General features: G+C 33.6%; 1 protein-coding gene across 1 annotated transcript in view; it reads left to right on the top strand.

The window, feature by feature from the left end:
• The first annotated feature begins 4,805 nt into the window (after window positions 1-4,805).
• Window positions 4,806-16,181, top strand: part of LOC124447912 (integrator complex subunit 1-like) — a 39,197-nt gene continuing 27,821 nt past the window's right edge. Inside the window, exons 1-11 of the mRNA XM_046998908.1 lie at window positions 4,806-4,950; window positions 6,125-6,157; window positions 7,532-7,798; window positions 8,274-8,470; window positions 10,546-10,686; window positions 11,133-11,298; window positions 12,588-12,702; window positions 13,511-13,703; window positions 14,500-14,645; window positions 15,096-15,237; window positions 16,073-16,110. Coding sequence (XP_046854864.1) covers window positions 4,908-4,950; window positions 6,125-6,157; window positions 7,532-7,798; window positions 8,274-8,470; window positions 10,546-10,686; window positions 11,133-11,298; window positions 12,588-12,702; window positions 13,511-13,703; window positions 14,500-14,645; window positions 15,096-15,237; window positions 16,073-16,110 — 1,481 coding nt within the window. The 5' untranslated portion in view covers window positions 4,806-4,907. The remainder of the gene's footprint in view (window positions 4,951-6,124; window positions 6,158-7,531; window positions 7,799-8,273; window positions 8,471-10,545; window positions 10,687-11,132; window positions 11,299-12,587; window positions 12,703-13,510; window positions 13,704-14,499; window positions 14,646-15,095; window positions 15,238-16,072; window positions 16,111-16,181) is intronic.

Genomic DNA, 16,181 nt, shown 5'->3' with positions numbered 1-16,181 from the left:
TAAGGAATTTGTTTGAATTTCCTGCATGTCTTTTTTCTTTAGCAAAACTGATGTATTATGCTTTGCAAATATTACTGCTTGAAGACATTTTGGCACTTGTCTCTGTTGCCAATTACACCACTCACAGTGGCTCAAGCTATTTATGTTTTACATCTGGGAAAAATGTATTTTGAAGTTAAAGTTTAATCCAGTAATCGCATCACAAACATACTGAAAGCATCTACACATTATCATTCCTTGTAATATAATTTAAATTTCATAGCATAATCACATTCATTTCTTAAAAAATCCATGAACTTGCAAACGTTGCTTATGTAAAGAGATGGGAGCAAATTCTATGATCATTTTATCTCTGCCTATGTCATACAATTTTTTACTCAGCCGAGCAAAAATGTTGTCGCGTGCACCACGTCATTAAATGATAGCCAGGGGAAATCATTTCGCATTTTTTTCTGTTTTTGTTTTTGTAACTTGATGTCTTATGAAAGACGTCACTCGCCCATACATAATTTAAAATGCATCGAACTTTTAATACATTTTCTGCATCTGCATGCGTCATGCATATTATCGAAAAAAACGTTGCATTTTAACTTTTATGAATTTATGATGACGTACTTGCTATAGTTGGCGGGTATACAAATAGTTACGAATAACTAAATGTTGCCAAGGTAACACATGACAGATTTTGGCAGAGATGATTATGATGAATTCAACATAGAAGATGTCAAACAACAGACACATGAAACGTAGTAGAGTTTCGCATTTTTGGACGATAATTTAAGTAGGTTTAAACTCATTGCAAGTTTACAACCATCTATAAACATGTTACAATACGTTGTAATTGTATTGTAACCTGTAAGGAGATGTTGCATTGATGAGTTCAACTCAACTCAGTAGAATTTTTGCTTAATTCACCTTCACAGGCTGGTTAAGACCTAATGTTATGTGGTACTTATGTTTAGAAATACCTTAAAGTAGTTACAGTTTGTTAGGCAAAATCGTGATTTTAAAAATTTACAATCATCGCTTTCAACGTATTTTGAATTAATAATTGAACTGCTATAGTTTATTTTGAGTAAAACTCTACTGGGTTTATCACAGTGAAATTCTTCAGATTTTGTGTCACTCTTCATAACAGTGAAAGATGGCAGTACTTTTGAAAAACATTAAAATAATTATGCGTTATGAAGTTATGTCTGCCATATAGTAGCAATCGTATCTATGAAAGTGATTAAGGATTCCCATTAATCAGGCCATTTTAACTATAGACACTTTGTTTTCTTATCGTAAGGTGAATTTCTGTGATCAAATGCATGCATTTAATACTATTTGAGTGTTGACTCTCAACGGTAGCTGGTCTATAAATTTATTCCATCAACTAATCGGAAATCACATTGCTTATTGAAACAAATACATTTACATTTTGATTACACAATCCTAGAGAAATGATTACTAAAATATAGCAAAGTGACCTCTTATTAATATCGTTCAAAATACAATCATAGTTGTTTACATGTCTCGTTTGTGCAGGTTGTACATGAAACAGTGCCTGCATGCGATGTGGCACGTTGGATGATGTCACAATAGTTATTTCATCTACACGTCTAGTCTATTTCCATGAGATAAAGCTAGGAAATGATAGATATTAAAAGCACCTAATACTCTCGTTGGCAAATCACCAATTTCCTTGAGGGCTTTCGCCAAATAAAGAATTCTCAGAAACAGATAAAAATACAATTCTTTCAAAATATTCGTGTGAGGAGCCTTTACATTAGTTCCATATCATTATGTTTTTTATATCTTAGTGTGTCTCACATACATCTTACCGTATCGCTGGAATTGAGAAATGTCGACATTTCTCATATATTTAACTCCTGTAAATTTAAAAAGGATTTTTTCGAATCAATTTTATACTTTTAAATGCAGAAATTATTTACAGGATAACTAAAAATGGCCGAATGGCTGTTTACCTTTAATGATCGTTCGCAAGACGCACGTGCAGGAAAAAAGGCAGTAAACACTCCATAAAAAAACGGCCGAATGGCTGTTTACCTTTAATGATCGTTTGCAAGACGCACGTGCAGGAAAAAAAGGCAGTAAACACCCCACAAAAAAACCAAATTAACAGCAGTTTATCTTTTTTTTTCAAACATGATTCTACTTTCTGTCTTAGCTATATCAAATGTTCACTGGCTATCAAACGTTTCATAAAACAGTCAATTAAAATTAATATATACCAGGTGCTTTTGTACTCGTTAATATTTCAAGAGCTTTAGATAGTTGTTTTATGTCAGTATCTGGGTTATGCGTGTTGTTTTTAAAACTTGTTGTTGTGTCTCTTTACCTAGGCCTTCATTCTTGGAAACATGAACGTTGTGAACATAGGCGTACGTGAGAACAATTATTTTTGGGGGGGCAGTAAATATTTTCCCCAACTCTACCAACTCACAAAGAAGGTTCTGCAGTATTCTTGTCCGACTCACTAATGTTAAATATTTGCCCAACTTTTTAATCTTTAAACTTTCTTGTGTAAATTGAACTAATGGAAATCGTCATTCTTTATCGATTATCGACTTACAATGAATAAATAGATGAAAACAAAATAAAGGAGATTATTTCTGAGACCGTGGCTGATTTTAAAAGAAGTGGGTGGAATTTTCATACCTTACAATGCTGTTGTATGCGAACGAGTGGTGTAGCCAGGATTAACAGACAAGCGGGGGACTAAGGAAGGGTAGCCATGACCCGTTGGGTAAACAATAAATTTTGAATTCAATGTAAGTAAAACAGAATATGAGGGGGACATAGATTTTGCAATGAAAATCACGCAAATCCTTAATACACTACAGGCGTACATCAAAATATTATTTTAAATTCTGTTTTTGAAGTAAAAATAATTCAAAAACTTCTTTATAAAATTTTATATATAGTGTATAATTTCTAATTAGCAGCAATTTTAAAAAACACTTGAGAAAAACGACAATTTTTTTGAGAGCAAACATGTTTCGACATTATCAGAATGCCATCTTCAGTGCAGAATGATTAGTGTTAAGTAATATGATACATAATATGATATGAGTAAATTAATTACAATGAGTATTAAGTATTAATAACTATAACGTAAGTTCTAAAAATAAGTATTAAGAATTTATAACAAAAGTATTATTATAAAGTAAATATAGTGTTGTAGTGGTGAACTTGGATATTTAAATCTGGATTAGTTTTATTAATGTGTAGAGCTTCCTTGATTTTGAGTGAGAAAGTGGATTGATCAGTGTCGATGATTTTAAAACAGGAAGGTGAGAATTTGTTTTTACATGAAGGAGAGGCTTGAAGATGTTTGTAGATAGTAGAGTTTTTGTCTGTGTGAGTATGTTCCTTTATCCTGGTAGATAATTGGCGAGAAGTTTCACCAATATAACGGGAATTACATCCCGCACATGAAAATTGATAAACTACCATAGATTTGGAAAGTTCGGGAAGTGGGTCTTTAAACGAAAATAAAGATTTTATTTTGAAAGATGTGAAGATAAGTTTAACGTCAATGTCAGTGCAGTAGCGTTTAATGATTTGTGTGAGTTTGCGTTGTGTGTGTCGTGAGTAATCACCTATGTAAGGTAGTTTGAAATAACGTTTATTGTCAGGTTGTTGTATATCGTTAGTGTTAGTTGTGGAGTTAGATGAGTCAGTGCTTTTCTTGTTGTCCAAATAGTGTTGTATAGTGTTGTTGATGAAATGAAAAGGAAAAGAATTACGTTGGAGAGTGAATATTAGTTTCTTTAAATCACGTTGAAAGCCGATGTCTGTGTTGTTGAGTTTCCGTGCTCTGTCGGTCAGTGTTCGTATCAGCCCAATTTTGTAATTTAATGGTGTGAAACAAAAAAAGTTAGTCAGTAGTCCTGTATATGTTGGTTTGTGGTACGTAGAGGTCATACAGTTTTCATGTGATTTAGTTAGTAAGATGTCAAGAAAGGGTAACTGATTGTCTTGTTCGGTTTCGTATGTAAAGTTTATGCTTTGATGTTGTTTGTTGATGTATTCGTAAAAGAGTAATGCTTCGTCTTTGTTATGAAAAATACAAAAAAATGTCGTCAACGTATCTGCGGTAAAATAAAGGTTTGTTGTTGCTGTAGTTATTTAACCAGTTTCGTTCGTGAAAACCCATGAAAATGTTGGCTAGAATGGGTGCCAAGGGTGAGCCCATACTTACCCCGTCAATTTGGTCGTAGTACTTACCGTTAAATAAAAATGAGTCTCGGCCGTAGTGATGTTAAACAATAGTTTTAGTTCTGTTCTGCTCATTTTGAATGTAGGGTTGTTGGTAAAAATTAAATCAATAGCAATGTCTATGGTTTCGGTCAGTGGTATGTTGGTAAAAGGCTTTCAACGTCAAAAGAAATAAAGAATTTGTCATGTGGAGCGTTAGTGTTAAAAGATAAAAAATCATCGATAAAACTAAAAGAATCTTTAGCAGAATGGTCATTAGGTATTAGGGGTTGGAGTAAAGAGCTGAGGTATTTGGCTAATTTGTAGTTATACGAATTGATTGAAGAATTTATAGGTCTGATAGGAGGTATGTCATTGATATCGTTTAATTTATGAAGTTTAGGTAAACCATATAATCGAGCTGGCTGTGAACCTCTAGGGTACATTTCTTGAAATGACTTTTCGTCTATAGAGTTTTTTTTCTTTAAGTTACGTAGCAGTCGTTGTAACTTTGCTTCACGGGAAATTGTAGGATCATCTAGCGCATCTACTCTAAATTTAAGTTCCAGTTCTTTGCGGGCAGCGGTTGTGTTAGAAAAAATCACTTCAGTCTAGAGCACGAGAGATAAAAACATAAAAATTAAAATTAATTTTTGAATTCAAAACATAGAACGAAAATGTTATGATTCTTAAGACGAGGAATGAATCGTGGGGATAAAGGAAAACGTCCCTTCAAAGGAAGAGGTAAATGAGATTACTTTTGCGTTATTTGTTGGCGTAGATGCCTTGTGCCTTGCGCCATTACTATGCACAATTTGATTAAAATAATTTTATATAATAATATATGAATGCCAACAGGCTACGTTTGAAGCTTACTGCGCGGCGTTTGAATGAGTTTAGTGCTTAGGTTTTTCGCAAAGATGCAAACGTTTAAAAGTATATAATCATGGCCATCCAGAAAGTTTGATGATGCTTTGTGTAATGTAAATATTTTGATGTTCACTTACTTTATAAACAATGTATTTATAAAGAAAAAATAATGTTTATGATGTGAAATTTACATTGTACAACTACAAGTTGCAGGCTATCTACGTCATTGTGTCTGATATGTTGATTTATAAACATGGGCAAAGATTTCTTTAGAAATTAGTGCATATCTGCTAAAGCAAGGAGTTTCTTAAAAAGATATTCTCTAGACAGTACTATAAAGTTTGTTAAAAAGATATTCTCTAGACAGTACTATAAATATACAGGCTGTTGATATCTAAAGTAATAAACTCATGAACATATATGGTATTGTAAAGATAGAGTATATCTATACATTCATGGATCCAGGATGACTTTTGTAGAAGCGGTGGTCAGTTTTGATTGTTTTGCCTCCCTTCCTATGCCACTGTATGCATAACAAGAACATATTCCTGAACAATGCATAGAACTCTTGTTTTTCTATCAATAATTATACTAACTTGTAATTTATTCATATATAGAAATTATGCCATAGTACTTGATATTTAACTATGCATTTCTTCTGTTTTTCCTTCAAATGTTATTTTGTTTTACATGTGCAATGTTTCATTTGTGCTTGGTACTGTGCACCTCGAAGAGTGCCATTCATTCTGCATTCTTACTCCTATTTTGTCAAAATTTTAGCAAAATTATCGTCGGTTTCTTTGGGAATTTAATTTCATGCATTATTTTTCCTATAACTAAACATAAAAATATTTGCATTGAACTAAAAAATCTGTATGTCTTTGAGAGATTTGTATGAGAATTTTTGTGATAATCAATCAGTAAATTAGGCTGCATTATTGATTAGTTTAAATTTAAGACTGCCAAAAATGTTTCTAGGCCAATTAAAGTGTGATACGTATTTCACCAAGCATGTTGCTTGCAATTAAAAACTTTTCTTTTTTTACAGGTCATCCACCTCAAGGAGAGTTCATCGCTCTAGGTAAATAGTATTCCCTGCAATAAACCTGTGTTCAACTTAGTTAAGAATCAAAAATCTCTATAAAATTTCCGGTATTTTGATATGGTTTCTTATCACTGTGGCCCATTAGAGGGGGGGGGAGGTATAAAATGATGCATAAATTGTGTGATTAATACACATATTGGCACTTCCACTTTATTTGCAACTTCAAATTATTATTTTTATGTTTTTCGACTGAAGTTACCAATATTTTATTGACTGAAAGAGTTTTATGCTAAGCTGTTTTAAACGTCACCCAAGTTTCTATTGAAAAATGTCTGATCTCAAGAGTTTACATAGGTTCCTCCGATAAAAATGTTTGTTAAAATTCATACAGTTTTCTCCAATGGAAAACATCCGAAGTTAAAAAGTTTCTTAGTTTTCTACTTTGAAAGATGTTCGATATTAAAAAGTTTCTTAGTTTTCTACTTTGAAAGATGTCCGATATTAAAAAGTTTCTTAGGTTTCTACATTGAAAGATGTCCGATATTAAAAAGTTTCTTAGGTTTCTACATTGAAAGATGTCCGATATTAAAAGTTTCTTAGGTTTCTACATTGAAAGATGTCCGATATTAAAAGTTTCTTAGGTTTCTACATTGAAAGATGTCCGATATTAAAATGTTTCTTAGTTTCTACATTGAAAGATGTCCGATATTAAAAGTTTCTTAGGTTTCTACATTGAAAGATGTCCGATATTAAAATGTTTCTTAGTTTTCTACATTGAAAGATGTCCGATATTAAAATGTTTCTTAGGTTTCTACATTGAAAGATGTCCGATATTAAAAAGTTTCTTAGGTTTCTACATTGAAAGATGTCCGATATTAAAAAGTTTCTTAGGTTTCTACATTGAAAGATGTCCGATATTAAAATGTTTCTTAGGTTTCTATATTGAAAGATGCCCGATATTAAAATGTTTCTTAGTTTTCTACATTGAAAGATGTCCGATATTAAAAAGTTTCTTAGTTTTCTACATTGAAAAATGTCCGATATTAAAAAGTTTCTTAGTTTTCTACATTGAAAGATGTCCGATATGAAAAAGTTTCTTAGTTTTCTACGTTGAAAGATGTTCGATATTAAAAATTTTCTAAATTTTCTACATTGAAAGATAATCGATATTAAAAAGTCATCAAGGTTTCTCCCCCATAGAAAGTTTACGTTAAATGTCACAAAGATTTCCTACATTTTAAGTTGCTTTTTATGTTTCTAAGATTTTTATCGAAAAATTTAAATATATAAAAATTCGTATGAGAAAGAACTTTTCATGTTAATGTGGTCAGCGGAGTTTTAAGTATTTGTTCACATGTCACAGGAATAATTTACCTATGAAAGATGAAAATTTATCATTCATATCTTCAGGCTCAAAAGCACCTTCAAAGACCCAAGAGGTACCTGAACTAAAGCATCTTCCATCGCTAAAGCCTCTTTCCGGTTCATCATTGAAGAAGACAACGACGTCTTTGCCAGATCGCAAACGAGACTGTCCCAGTCCTCTGCAACCTTTGCGCATTGCCAAGCAACGCAAGACTTCATCACCACACTCACCAAATGTGTCAATAGATATAGAAAGCAGTTTGAAGACTTCATCGTCAAGTTTACCAGTTCCCAGCATTCCACCTATTGATGGTTAGAAAAAGATTTGTTTGAATAGTTTTTTCATTCACTTCTGTTCAGTTTTTCATTTGGAGGAATTATTAAAATCTGAGACCTTATATACTCCAGTCTAGTTTCTTCATCACGAGTGATCTGATATTGAAAATTGATTCTTACATACTCCAGTCTAGTATCTTCATCAGTACTGATCTGATGTTGAAACTTGAGTTTTTATATACTCCAGTCTAATGTCTTCATCAGGAGAGGTCTGATGTTGAAACTTTATTCCATATATATAGGTACTCCAGTCTAGTGTCTTTATCAGGAGTGACCTTATTTTGAACCATAAGTCCTTTTACGTAGTGCCATCATCAAGAATGATCTGATGTTAAAACTAGAGTAGTCTTAACTTACATACTTACATACTCCAATGTAGTGTCGTCATAGGGAGTAATTGAAACATATACATAGTATTTTCATATAGTTGTTTTGATCGACTTTTTTGCAGTATCTGCTGATGAATTAGAAAGCAAAGTTATGAAAGCTGACGAGAATGGAGATCGAACAAGAGTTGATGGCTATTTAACTGGAGGTCTGAAAGTTTTACGAATGAATCGAAGCAAACCAGACTTACCGATGTGCCTCAGTTTGTTCTGTCTTGTCAAACGTAGATCTCATTTGTTTCGTTCGCATCGTATCACTGAGGTACGTTCCCAGTCCCTACTCGTCCTCAGTCCTTTTGCTGTATGGTTTTTTATTCAATCTCTGCATGATGAACTTAGAACCTGATCAAATATTTTTTGTTTACGACCACTGAATGATATATACAGTACTTGGACGTTCAATAATCTTTGACTGGATGACAATTTCATAAAGTACAAAATAAAACACATTGCGAAAAAGGAAATCTTGTAAACTCAAATTTAAGATATAAAACAAGAAAATTTTTAATATTTCGGTTTGTTTTTCAAAACCATCCTTACCATGCTGTTTTATGATGGTTTTGAAATGAAACCGAAGTATTACACTTTAAATCGTCCTGTTTCATAACTTAAATCTTTAAATCGTCTTGTTTCATAACTTAAATGTTTAAATCGTCTTGTTTCATAACTTAAATCTTTAAATCGTCTTGTTTCATAACTTAAATCTTTAAATCGTCTTGTTTCATAACTTAAATCTTTAAATCGTCTTGTTTCATAACTTAAATCTTTAAATCGTCTTGTTTCATAACTTAAATCTTTAAATCGTCTTGTTTCATAACTTAAATCTTTAAATCGTCTTGTTTCATAACTTAAATCTTTAAATCGTCTTGTTTCATAACTTAAATCTTTAAATCGTCTTGTTTCATAACTTAAATCTTTAAATCGTCTTGTTTCATAACTTAAATGTTTAAATCGTCTTGTTTCATAACTTAAATGTTTAAATCGTCTTGTTTCATAACTTAAATCTTTAAATCGTCTTGTTTCAGAACTTAAATCTTTAATTCGTCTTGTTTCATAAGTTAAATCTTTAAATCGTCTTGTTTCATAAGTTAAATCTTTAAATCGTCTTGTTTCATAAGTTAAATCTTTAAATCGTCTTGTTTCATAACTTAAATTTGAAGATGATGTCCTTTTTCGGATTGTGTTTTATTTTATATTTTATGGACGTTCAACATTAACGCAATATGTAAAAATTATAAAAGTTATTTCCACTCAGGATGCCTCTTACTTAAATTACATTGAGTAATTTAAGTAAGAGGCATCCTGAGTGGATATATCGCCAGTACAACCAAATGACCTAAGTTTCAAGTTTTACTTGGTGGTAGAGGCGAACGCAAACCTTGACTACCCACTTGCCGTTGAGATTTGCCTTTTTCGAATTTTAGTTCGGTTTGCCTGTTCTGAATTTAATTCGGTGTTTTTGCATTTGTATTTTACAATTCTCAGTGTCCTGAGATAAATTTCATGTTTTCTTAAAAGTTTTTCAATAAAATTGGCATATATACTCACATAAATATATAATTGCGCCATAAAACAATGGTGAATCCAGAGTACGTCAAAATATATTACTGCAGCACACTTTCGCGTATATTTACATTTCTAAGCACCTTACAGGGTAATCTATTGGTAAAATTATATTCTTTAGAAATTAAAAACCAATAGTGTTTTTCTGAAAGGAATTTGAATTTGAAATTAAGGAGCTATAATTTATTTTGACGTACACTGAAGCCGCCACTGCCATAAACTACAGCAAGAAGGGTCTCCTGTCGTTAAAACCTGAACTGCAAACCGCGACGTTAACTACAAAACCGTGATCACGTGACTTTTTATGGTTTGCCGCCGTTAACACCAAACTAAAAGTCTCTATTAACAATTTATACACTAAACTACAGACAATTAAATGGAGATGATATATACAAACTAAAAATAGTAGTGAACTTGCTTATTAAGTTGAAACGAAAGTTTGTGTATGGCTTCTTTAATTTTAAGAGTAGAAAAATACCTGGGAGAATTTTAAAGAAGGACTTGGTATACTGTAATTTGCTGTTTGGAGTCGTTGCACGTAGTTTTGATTTTCAGTTTGTGATTTGTATTGTGATTTTTTACTTAAACATAGTTCTTGCTACGTCATGATAACACGTGACTATAAGAAAATGTAAGTTAGGTCGATTTCTTACAAAGCCATTGGTCGTTCATGTTTGTTTAGTGACCTGGCATGCATATCTCATGGACCATAGGATTTCAATCAGTCGTTTCTGAATACAAATGCCATTAAACTCTTTTCCATTTTTTTTTTAGTTTTTGACGAGTCTGCTGAAGAGGGATTCTTCTGTGACTTTAAAGGGTGCTCGCCCCAGTCCTGCAGTCCCTATTATCGCCTGTAATATTTTGCTGTGTGCCTTTCAAGACGAGCAAAATTGGCCAGAAAGTTTTATTAAGGTGTTCTGAGAAGCTATCATTTAAGTTTTCCTCATTTAACTGTTCTCGTTTTCATTACTACTTAAACAGACACACGTTATCTTATTTCTTATATGTTTTAGATAGTGTAAAGACTGTTCTCATTCTCTGTTGTTCATTCATCACTACCTACACTGACACACGTTATCTTATTTCTTATATATTTTAGTTAGTTTAAAGACTGTTCTCGTTCTCTGTTGTTCATTCATCACTACCTACACTGACACACGTTATCTTATTTCTTATATATTTGAGTTAGTTTAAAGACTGTTCTCGTTCTCTATTGTTCATTCATCACTACATACACTGACACACGTTATTTTATTTCATATATTGTAGCTAGTGTAAAGACTGTTCTTGTTCTCTGTTGTTCATTCATCACTATCTACACTGAGACACGTTATCTTATTTCTTATATTCAACTTTAGGTGTACGTTGAAGATTCGTTAGGTGATCGTATTTGGGTGGAAAACGAGCGCTGTCGTTTATTTGTTGAAAATCTTCTTACGGCTTTCGAAACAAAACTCCCACCTCGTACTGTCGTTGGACAAACTGCAACCGAGGGAAACAAAGATTCAACTAATGAAGATAAGAGTTAGTAATGACTTTGTTTCTATGCTTTTATCGGCTTCTCATATCATTTTGACCAATTTTTATTTTCATGATCTCCGTGTATAAAGTGATTAAGCGTTTAAGAGCTCAGAGCGCTTTTATAGGCTTCGTTGTTTGATGTCCCGGATGAGTAGAGCTCACGGGATGTTTCCAAGTAAAATAAACCTATTGGAGCTAGAGAGCAAGGAATGTATCGTAGGTTGATATAAAGCCAAGTGGGGTTGTAGAGCAAGGAATTTATCGTAGGTTGATATAAAGCCAAGTGGGGTTGTAGAGCAAGGAATTTATCGTAGGTTGATATAAAGCCAAGTGGGGTTGTAGAGCAAGGAATTTATCGTAGGCTGATATAAAGCCAAGTGGGGTTGTAGAGCAAGGAATTTATCGTAGGTTGATATAAAGCCAAGTGGGGTTGTAGAGCAAGGAATTTATCGTAGGTTGATATAAAGCCAAGTGGGGTTGTAGAGCAAGGAATTTATCGTAGGTTGATATAAAGCCAAGTGGGGTTGTAGAGCAAGGAATTTATCGTAGGTTGATATAAAGCCAAGTGGGGTTGTAGAGCAAGGAATTTATCGTAGGTTGATATAAAGCCAAGTGGGGTTGTAGAGCAAGGAATTTATCGTAGGTTGATATAAAGCCAAGTGGGGTTGTAGAGCAAGGAATTTATCGTAGGTTGATATAAAGCCAAGTGGGGTTGTAGAGCAAGGAATTTATCGTAGGCTGATATAAAGCCAAGTGGGGTTGTAGAGCAAGGAATTTATCGTAGGTTGATATAAAGCCAAGTGGGGTTGTAGAGCAAGGAATGTATCGTAGGTTGATATAAAGCCAAGTGGGGTTGTAGAGCAAGGAATTTATCGTAGGCTGATATAAAGCCAAGTGGGGTTGTAGAGCAAGGAATTTATCGTAGGTTGATATAAAGCCAAGTGGGGTTGTAGAGCAAGGAATGTATCGTAGGTTGATATAAAGCCAAGTGGGGTTGTAGAGCAAGGAATTTATCGTAGGTTGATATAAAGCCAAGTAGGGTTGTAGTAATATAAATCTGATATAAAAACCGGGGGGTTTGTGTTAAGGTGTTTAGAAAACTAAGGGGGTGTTGTCTTAAGCCTATATAGCTTATGTAGAAGTATTTTCGAGGTGAAATGAAAACAAAGAAAAGGTCTTTTACGTTTCACTGGACTATATGTACATGTATGTTTGCGTATGTACATTTATATATAGTTCAGTGGGTTATCTTCATTCACTAATGTGTCGTTTATTTTTATTCAACAATCCAGTATCGTCATCAATTACATCGCCAAAGTTCAGTAAGATTGACGACGAAGATGTGTTTATGAACGTTGTGCAATGTAAGCAAACGATTCCATCTGAAGAAGATAAAGTTTCTTCAAGGTAAAGATATATTGCATTCAATCTTGAAGTTCTTTTTTACATTTGTACCATATCTGCTTTAATTCAAAGCAGATAGTTTGTGAAAAATAATCAGTATTTTGCCTTAAAGCATGTTCATGTTTTTTATTCCTCCACTACAATAATTCACCCAACAATTAATCAAGCCAAAATTATTTATTATACACTTCTTGTTGACTTTATTGTTGTTCTGTTTGATGTATTATATCGTACAATTATATCGTACATAAAATTTAAAATAGTGAAGATTTTTTACTCTAAAGAGTCCGATATTCTCGCAAAATTAGTATTACCGATTAGTTGATATCATTATTGACAAATGGAGCCTTAGCTGCTTCGCAAACGTCGGTATTTTACACAATAAAGGAGCTCGTTCTGTTGTTTACAACAAAAACTAAATTTTGACGAAGCGACAACGACAACAAACTTCCTCTTGCCATTCCCCTGTGGTGATAAATTTAAATAAAGCCTCGAAAAGCTCATTTGCCATGGTGAATTGCCGAAATTCCCAAGAGTTATGAAACCAATGAACCCAAGAAACTCGAGAGAATATAAAGAAAACCCAGAGAGAACCAAGAAAAGGTTTCTGATTTTCTTGAGTTTTCAGAACTCTTGACAACTCAATAATTTTTGGCAATTCGCCATGGCTATAGCGCTTTTCAAGACATGATGAATTACATTTCAATAATAATTTTTAGGGTTTTAGGGGATGCATCCTTCTGTCTTCTACACGTATGAATACGAGAAACAAGACTTTTCTTCTATTTATTTATCTTCTTTTCTTGTATAGATATGAATCAGCAATCGCCAGAGAAAATGTTCATTCCTACATCGTCGATCTTCTAAATTATCAACTAAGTCGTCGACAGTTGGTAGATCACACGACACGAAATCTTTTGCGTCTTATGTCCGCCGCCTGCGGTATTAGCGACGTGCGGTTGCTTGCTTCACAAAGATTGGAGACTTGGCTACAAAATCCTAAGGTAACGGTTTGTAATTTTTTGTGCCGTCTTCGTAAAGATTGGAGATTATTAAACATTAAAGACTTTAAAACCCTGGTCATGCCGAAGTATCTAATTCAAAATCAACTAAACAAAATTAAAATTAAATAAAACGAAAAAGCATGGAAATCTTCTTTTGACAACAAGACGTGGAGTGTAAAGCGAAGTTCCGGAGTTAGGAAAATTTCTCTGGATAGGAGAGATGGTCAGATGGTTTATTTAGCAAATTTCTAGGAGTTTTGGAAACTTCTTTGGGTAGAAGAGGTGTTGTGTATAGCGATGAGCAAGTTCGGCAAACTTCTCCGGGCAAGAGAGGGGTGTTTAGAAGAATTTTAGAAGCGTAGGTAATTCTCTGGTGATCTGTTTATAAAAACTCTCTGACCTCAAAAATCTTCTCTGCACAAGAAAGGTGAAATGCGTGTATACAATTTTCGAAACTAAATGAAAGCATTTTGTTGAGCTCATGATGGTGGTAGTGAATATATCACACTATTAAACTAATACAGTTAAAGTTTATTAAAAGTTCACCATGGCGTTACATGTGCTCGACACGACTCAACTAGACTGACTGATATATAATAGCATGCAATAAAAGTTATATAAAAATGTTCACGTGTCAATAATGAGGTTAACTTAAGGAAATTTCAAATTACCATGTTTAACTTAACCCATTTTATATTTGGTCATCACATCTAGAGCATTTTTATCGTATTTCTTGTCGTCCATCACTTCTCGACCAATAACACACAACTATTTTAGCTCTGTTTTCCTTCTGCAGCTCAATCGCCCTGCCAATGAACTGTTAATGTCCGTCGCTCTAAACTGCCATACGCATTCTTTGGATGACATAGAAGTAATCAGTAACATAATAAAAATGCGACTGAAGACGAAACAACTGGCAGCACACTATATCACGTGTATCAGGTATGTTAAGATAAGAAAACTCTATCAACTCTTGTCAGCGGCTACATCTCTTGTTTATGTGAAACGTCATATAACTGCATGAAATTTTTGAGAACATAAAAAGATTATTGACATGTCTATTACATGGTGGCACAATCCAAGTATGGGAAATGGTAGAATTTGATGCCGCACCATAATGAACAGTCCAAATGAAATGAGAAATTTTCTATAAAAATTAATGTTTTCATTTGTGGCCATAAGTTCTTGATATGAATTCATAGTGAAGATTCGAAAGATCTGCACACGGACCATAGATCGTCTGTGACAATATTCAAATAATCATTGTATAAGACAAGCCTCTGCCAAGCAACTTTGATTTATTTGTCAGTTGTCAGCGGTTGCATCTCAAGTAAGCGCGAAACATATATCTACGCAATATAACTGTTTAATTGTTTATTTTATACGGTAAAGAGTGCTTGTAGAACAGCACGAAGAAAATCTTGGCACGCTGATCAAACATGTCATCTATAACGAACTTTCACAAACAAGAAATCCAAACAACATGTCAATGTTTGCTGCTCTCTTTCAATTTGCCCCCGACAAAGCTGCAAAGGTATTTTCTACAGTTTTTTTCCTTCAAGTTTCCTCACTACATCTTATATTTGCCTTATTGAGGCGTGGTTAACCTTCCACGACAAAGCTACGAAAGTATTTTCTACAATTTTTGCCTTAAAGTTTTCTCACTACATCGTATATTTGCGATGAACTCTATTAAAGACTGGAACGATAACTCCAATACAAAAGCCATATAGAGTTATAGAGTTCACTGCTACGACATAGCGGTAAAGGTATTTTCAATAGTTGTAACTGAAGGTTACCTTACCACATGGTAACTTTGCTTGATTGAGGCGTGGTTACCTTACCACATGATAACTTTGCTTGATTGAGGCGTGGTTACCTTACCACATGGTAACTTTGCTTAATTGAGGCGTGGTTACCTTACTACATGGTAACTTTGCTTGGTTGAGGCGTGGTTATCTTACCACATTGTAACTTTGCTTGATTGAGGCGAGGTTACCTTACTGCATGGTATCTTTGCTTGATTGAAGCGTGGTTACCTTACCACATGCTAACTTTGCTTGATTGAGGCGTGGTTACCTTACCACGACAAAACTACAAAGTTCGTTTTTCTAGTCGTTTCCGCATTGAACTAGCTAAAGAGAGCAGAAAATAGTTTTATTGAAAAACATTCTTACAAGTAATTGGATGCTCTCCTCGTGATATTCAAAACAATATCAAATGGGAGTTATTGGAGAATTAAAATAAATGCGTAAAATTTGTTTAAGGCTGATGAAAATTACAAGGAAAAAGGCAGTGTTTTGTCGAAACTTTGCACTCTCCTTAGATACCCATTCTATCTTTCTTGACGTGTTTTGTTTTACTTTTAGGAACTTGCGGGTGTTTTTCAAGAACTTTTGACCCAAAGGTGACGCATTACAAATATCGTAATTTTTGAATCATTGTTGTTCAATGATTTAGAGCCCAATCCCCTAGATG

This window comes from Xenia sp. Carnegie-2017, unplaced genomic scaffold (assembly GCF_021976095.1).
Source record: "Xenia sp. Carnegie-2017 unplaced genomic scaffold, XeniaSp_v1 HiC_scaffold_23, whole genome shotgun sequence".
Taxonomy (NCBI): domain Eukaryota; kingdom Metazoa; phylum Cnidaria; class Anthozoa; order Malacalcyonacea; family Xeniidae; genus Xenia; species Xenia sp. Carnegie-2017.
Note: the sequence above shows the minus strand (reverse complement) of the source record. Positions and strands in the feature narration are given on the sequence as shown.